Here is a 6,958-nt window from a genome sequence, read left to right as displayed (position 1 = left end):
TTGAGTGCCCCAGCTACAGCGATATCAGCTTGCATATGGCCTCTGTTTTTGCCAGCTGTACTGACGCCCAAAGGGAGTTACTCTTTTTCCTCATTTAAAGTGGATAATTGCTTGACTTTCCGAATACACTCATAGTAGTGGATATAAATGTTCTAAAAGTCATCTATATACAAATTTGTCTACCCTTTGACTTTCAATCCGGATAGATATATCTATATACACCTTTTTGGATGTCGACATCATTTGAATTGGACATTTTTTTTTAGCTTATGGAGATCCAAGTGCATATTTGCAACCCATGTGTTTTTTATATGTTTTAAGAATTTTTAATATCATTTGCATGAAAGTGTAGATTTGCTCTACATGGCACTTATTGTCTATGTGTTTATTTATGCCTAGCTAGACAGAATATATGCATGTTTTCAACTATCATACATGCATGATTATCCCTTTATATATCTTCGCTAGTCCACTTTGATTCAAGGCATATTTACATATGTTTGTGTTTTAATATCATATTAAACATTTGTATTCCGTATTTCTGCGCAACTCCATGTTTTTCTTTTAGAGGAAATAATGGTAATTATTTTTTAGATTTCTAGTGATCTGATTGAGTGGAAAGTGACAAACATTGATCTGACAATATCCTGGAAAAGGACATGCCTTAGGATCTCCGTTCTATCGCCCAGTTCTGACTTAAAGGAGACATGACTCCACCCAAAACTGAACAGTCAGTAAGTTAAACAGTCAAATACCTGGGTTACAGCGATACACCCGATCCAGTGGGCCCTGCTGCGGATGTCTGCCGCAGGCCGGCTGTCGTTGATCCTGCTGGTAACGTTACTGATGGAAAACACACTATCTTATGAAACTAAGGCGACCACAGCAGAGGTACAGACGGTGGGTTGCCCATCTACAAGATGCCAGCAGGATCAAGGACAGCCTCCCCTGAATATTCAATTTTGGGTGGTAACAACTTTTAAAGGCCATAGGGTACATTTATAAAAAGAGACAAAAAAAACAAAACAGATCAATATGGAGGGTTTATAAATTGACCTGTAACGTTGACCTATATACTCTTTCTAAGCCTTTGTTATAATCACACAATTTTACAGGACCGATGTGGTCTGCAAGAGTGACTAATAAACAATTGTGGTTTAAATAATACCATCACCGGAAATGTAGACAGTTACAAGTGACGCGTTAGTACGGGTGGAGTCATAAAGGTTCTTCTGCAGCTTAGAACCACAGAGGTTTTATAGCAGCTGGGGAAGCACAAAGCCCTTTACAACTCTCTGTTAAAATGTTCTGTGAGGCTGGGTCTGCTCAAATAGAATGGGTTTTAATTGGAAAACGTTGGTATGGAGCACTTTGGGTCTTAAACCAATTAAAAGTACTTATGTGAGTTAGTTTTACTCGTATAAAGTAATGATTTAAATGTGTAGCATTTACATAGCTTGAAACGCAAAGCAAAAAGCTCCTGTCTAGCACCACCAGAACTGCAAACTCTTTCAAAGTCAGAGCCACCTAGTAGCTTATGGCAGGGAGTGTGTTAACTAGTGAATTGTTCCTTGCAGTAAAGTACTGCTAAGTTTATAATTGTAGGAATAAATACATTTTATGACCATATTGAAACAAAACAAAAAAAAAAGCAACTTTTATTTACACGGTGAACAGCGACGTTCCCTATAAAGTCACATCTTCCACCTGCAGATTTCCCTCAAGGGCAGCCTGGTAGATTTCGATAGTCTCTGCCAGCGGCAAGGGCTCCACACTTTCAATGATTGCTATGGTGTCTCCCAGCTCCGTGCACATGATTGTCTGCTGTGGCTGAGCCAGGAGATTCTTGTAGTGAGTTTTGCGATGACTGCGTAGGTTGGACAGCGTTTTGAAGCACTTGCCGCAGTCGGCACAAGGATGCGGTCTCTCCCCGCAGTGGACTTGCCTGTGCTTCGTCAAGTGAAGAGACTGCACAAAGGTCTTCCCGCAATCCTGGCAGCGGTAAGGTCTTTCCCCCGTGTGCAGACGGCGGTGCTCCCTCAAGTGGGCGGCTTGCCGGAACTTTTTGCCACACTCCAAGCAAGGGAAAGGGCGTTCTCCCGTGTGAACGCGTTGGTGCAGCCGCAAACTGAAGGATGCGACGAAAGCTTTTCCACAAACGCTGCACTTATGAGGCCGGACACCAGAGTGCCACTGCTGGTGCCTTGACAGCCCTCTCCGGCTGGTAAAACATTTGCCACATGCATGACACTTAAAGGGCCGCTGCTCAGTGTGCAGTAGTAGGTGAAGATTCAAGCTGGAATTTGAATTCAGCTTCTTACCACAACTCGGGCATATATGCGGGCTTAACATTTTGTTCTGACACCTGTGTTCCGATAGTTGCGACTCCTCTGCAAACACTACACCACAGTCCTTGCAGTAGATCAGAATTTTACCCTGATGCTCCAATTTGTGCAACTGCATTAACTTTTTGCGCAAGAAGGTTTTACCGCAGTCCGTACACTTGTAAGGTAGAACTCCCGTGTGTCCAAAATGGTGTAAAGCAAGCTTCGAAGCTCTGCCGAATTCTAGCCCACAGATGTTACAGGGGAACGGGCTAGAACCAGTATGCAAGGCACGATGTTGCTGCAGGTTAGAGCTCTGTGTGAAGCAAAGCCCGCATATCTCACACTTGTATGGCTTCTCTCCGGTGTGGGTGCGGTGGTGCCGCGTCATGTTGGCGAGGGATCCGAAGGTCTTTCCGCAATCCGTGCACTGGAAGGGACGCTCGCCAGTGTGCGTGCGCATGTGGTTCCGCAAGTGAACCGGTTTCTTAAAGTGGTTCCCGCACACGCCGCACTTGTGCTTCCTCTCCATGGCGTGCACTGAACGCCTGTGTTGCACCATTTTCACACGGGAGGAGAATCCTTTGCTACACTGAGGGCACTTGAAGATTTGCGCCTGACACTCTAACCCGGTCTTTGGTTCTTTTGCTGAAACGTGTACATTGATCCCATTTTCTTGGGAAACTGGGCTCTGTAGAACGTTTTGTACATCCACGATCTCAGGAGGAGCCTCTGGTGCCGGTAAACTCACAGGTGGGAGAACGGAAGTTGGTAGAATATCGGGGAGAACTAGATGTTTCTCTTCTATGAAGGTTGGTTTATCGGGCTTGGGCATAGGAAATCCACTTTTGCCAGCATGTGTCCTTCTGTGATAAAGAAATTTGGTCATGTTACTGAACGTTTTGCCACAGTGGCAGCGATGTAAGGGATCTGCCGTATGGCTTTTCCGATGCAAGATCAAAGTAATTTCTGTACCAAATCCTACACCACAGTCCACACATAAGTACAAAGCCTCCCCACGGTGTAGTCTCATGTGTTGCTCTAAAGAAGCCTCTTTCTTAAACACTTTATAGCAACTTGGGCACTGTAATGTCCCTTCTATATGGACACGATGATGGGACTGCAATCGGTTGGCAGAGGTAAAGAGACGATCGCAGTCTGGGCATGGAAAGTCTTCCGTCTGGTGCTCTTTGCGATGTTTCCGTAGTTCCTCGGCAGTGGCACACTTCTTCTTACACTCTTGGCACTGGTAAACCCTTTGCGCTGCCCGCAAACTCTCTTCTGTTACCTCCTCCTTTTCTATCATCCAGTCTTTTCTCAACCTCTCAAGAATACTGGGCGAGGGAGCAGAGTTTTCGGAGATCCCGTACAGCGGAGATGCCGATCTTTCTTTGTCAGACTCCACAAAGTGACGACCTTGGTGGTCAAGAAATTCCTCCGGTGTGTGGAACACCTGACTGCACTCAGAGCATTCGTAGGGATGCATCTCTGGAAGTTGCACCAGACCACCCTGTCCGGATAGATTTTCAGGGAGGCACGCTCTTGGCACAGAATCTGCTTCGTTTTCTGTGGTAGCCACCACAGCTGGCATTTCCACTCCCCAGCCATTTAAAGTCCGCTCGTCTAAGAGAACATTCTGCAGGCTGAGCAGGGCCTGGATGCTGGACCCAGCCGGTAGGACAACACTTTGTTGTGATTGCTGCTCCTGTTTATCATGCTTCTGGCGGTGAGCAAGCCACAGCTCCGGAGTAGTGAAAAGTTCTTTACAGTCACAGCACTGGTAATGGATCTGTCCATTTCCTAGCGAGGGAGATGCAGGAGCCTGGGGAAATTCCCTCATATGCATCTCCTGGTGATGCAGTAACTCATCCGGAGATAACAGAACTTGACCACATTCTAAACACTGGTACTGGCCGTCTTGGACCAAGCTCTGCAGCTCTCCCAGCTCCAGGGACACATCCTGGGACACCGTTGCGTGTATCCCACCTCCAACGTGGTTCTGTTGATGAAGCAAGACATCTTCCAAAGTGTTGTATAGGACGCCGCACTCTGAACACATGTACTGGTGCTGTAACACTACTGGGGCTTGCACATCGTCTGCCATGATGGAAAAGATGCTTGAAAATCCGCTTTCCAATGGCTCTGGTTAAATAAAAGAAAAAGAGAAAAATCAGCAGAAGACACGGGAAACGGAGTCATAAAACTGGAAGCTGAATCCATAAGGCCGTATCCTAAGCATTACTGATCCTGCATTTTAGAGTCATAAATAATTCCTGTCCCATGGGCAGTGGGGGTGACAGATTTATATTATCCAGCATCCTCTAAATGGCATGATTACCACACGTTCTGCCACCCTAGGGGCATCACATCAGAGGTACATTATAGGACTCTATAGCTGCTGTACATGTCCTGCCTATCAATGCATGTTGGGACTAGTAGTTCCACCACACCTGGAGAACCACATTATATTAGACCCTGGGGGGAGACTGACCGTGACTGCTGAGGGTGTACAGGCCATGCTTGGACTAGTAGTTCCACCACACCTGGAGGACCACATTATATTAGACCCTGGGGGGAGACTGACCATGATTGCTGGGGGTGTACAGGCCATGCTGAGACTAGTAGTTCCACCACACCTGGAGAACCCCATTATATTAGACCCGGGGGGAGACTGACCATGACTGCTGGGGGTGTACAGGCCATGCTGGGACTAGTAGTTCCACCACACTTGGAGAACCACATTATATTAGACCCTTGGGGGAGACTGACTATGATTGCTAGGAGTGTACAGGCCATGCTGAGACTAGTAGTTCCACCACACCTGGAGAACCACATTATATTAGACCCTGGGGGGAGACTGACCATGATTGCTGGGGGTGTACAGGCCATGCTGAGACTAGTAGTTCCACCACACCTGGAGAACCACATTATATTAGACCCGGGGGGGGGGGGGAGAGACTGACCATGATTGCTGGTGGTGTACAGGTCATGCTGGGACTAGTAGTTTCACCACCCCTGGAGGAGAACCACGTTATATTAGACCCTGGTGGGAGACTGACCATGACTGCTGGGAGTGTACAGGCCATGCTGTGACTAGTAGTTCCACCACATTATATTAGACCCTAGGGGGAGACTGACCATGACTGCTGGGGGTGCACAGGCCATGCTGGGACTAGTAGTTCCACCACATTATATTAGACCCTAGGGGGAGACTGACCATGACTGCTGGGGGTGTACAGGCCATGCTGGGACTAGTAGTTCCACCACATTATATTAGAACCTAGGGGGAGACTGACCATGACTGCTGGGGGTGTACAGGCCATGCTGGGACTAGTAGTTCCACCGCATTATATTAGACCCTGGGGAGACTGACCATGACTGCTGAGGGTGTACAGGCCATGCACTGCCTCCCACACAGGCCCCAGCCGCCCCTCTCTGCACCCCGGTACTCACACACTACGGCCCGCCGCCTCTCCCTAGCCTCAGCCGCCGTCTCTCCAGGAACCCTCCAACATCCCCTCACGTCATTGGCTGCCGCCTCTCCGCCAATCAGGGCGCAGCGCCCGAGTCTCAGGGATAGGGGACTTTCACGTGACGTAGATCATAGCGAGAGCGAGGCTGGGTCAGCAGCGGGGCTGGCGGGGACGGTGTCAGTAAGGACAGCCAATGAGGAAGAGGGGCGGAGACTCAATGAGTAGAGTTGGGTCCTGACAGCCGGGAAGCTGTCATGTGACCTGATAGAACACTGAGATCTTATACAGAACACTGAGATCTTATACAGAACACTGAGATCTTATACAGAACACAGATCTTATACAGAACTCTGAGATATTATACAGAACACTGAGATCTTATAAAGAACACTGAGATCTTATACAGAACACTGAGATCTTATACAGAACACAGATCTTATACAGAACTCTGAGATATTATACAGAACACTGATATCTTATACAGAACACTGAGATGTTATACAGAACACAGAGATCTTATACAGAACTCAGATATTATACAGAACACTGAGATCTTATACAGAACACAGATCTTATACAGAACTCTGAGATCTTATACAGAACACTGAGATCTTATACAGAACACAGATCTTATACAGAACTCAGATATTATACAGAACACTGAGATCTTATACAGAACACTGAGATCTTATACAGAACTCTGAGATATTATACAGAACACTGAGATATTATACAGAACACTGAGATCTTATACAGAACACTGAGATATTCTACAGAGCACAGATTTATATCAGACAGAACACTGAGATATTATACAGAACACTGAGATCTATATCAGACAGAACACTGCGCTCTTATACAGAACACTGATATATTATACAGAACAGGGCTATCTCTTCCATTGGGCACAATGGGCAGGTGCCCGGGGGCCCTGCAGGCAAGGGGACCGTCCGAGGCAGCTCTGTAAAAAAAAAAAATCCTGAAAAAAATATAAAAATGAAAACACTTACCTTGCGGTCACGTCAGCGGTGATCCGGCTCCCTCCCTGGTCCCATCTTCCGTGCTGTGCTCGCAATGAATGCTGGGCGTGACGTCACGCCCAGCATTCACTGTGAGCACAGCACGGAAGAGCGCAAAAGAGACTCAGCGGCGCGGAAAAAA

At 47.0% G+C, this 6,958-nt stretch overlaps 1 protein-coding gene across 1 annotated transcript; it reads right to left on the bottom strand.

The window, feature by feature from the left end:
- Positions 1 to 1,629: 1,629 nt before the first annotated feature.
- On the bottom strand, positions 1,630 to 5,926 carry LOC142108003 (zinc finger protein 574-like). Its single transcript, XM_075191697.1, has 2 exons — positions 5,778 to 5,926; positions 1,630 to 4,466 (listed from the first exon to the last, which is right to left on the bottom strand). Exon 2 carries the CDS (start codon positions 4,426 to 4,428, stop codon positions 1,687 to 1,689), a length of 2,742 nt encoding a protein of 913 aa, XP_075047798.1. The 5' UTR covers positions 4,429 to 4,466; positions 5,778 to 5,926; the 3' UTR covers positions 1,630 to 1,686.
- Between the last annotated feature and the right edge of the window lie 1,032 nt (positions 5,927 to 6,958).

Source organism: Mixophyes fleayi, chromosome 11, assembly GCF_038048845.1.
Source record: "Mixophyes fleayi isolate aMixFle1 chromosome 11, aMixFle1.hap1, whole genome shotgun sequence".
NCBI lineage: Eukaryota > Metazoa > Chordata > Amphibia > Anura > Limnodynastidae > Mixophyes > Mixophyes fleayi.
The sequence above is the reverse complement of the archived record's forward strand: the minus strand, read 5'-3'. Positions and strand labels throughout refer to the sequence as shown.

Excerpts from the sequence above, each read along its gene's own strand:
- LOC142108003 (XM_075191697.1), bottom strand. The coding sequence starts at position 4,428 with ATGGCAGACGATGTGCAAGCCCCAGTAGTGTTACAGCACCAGTACATG.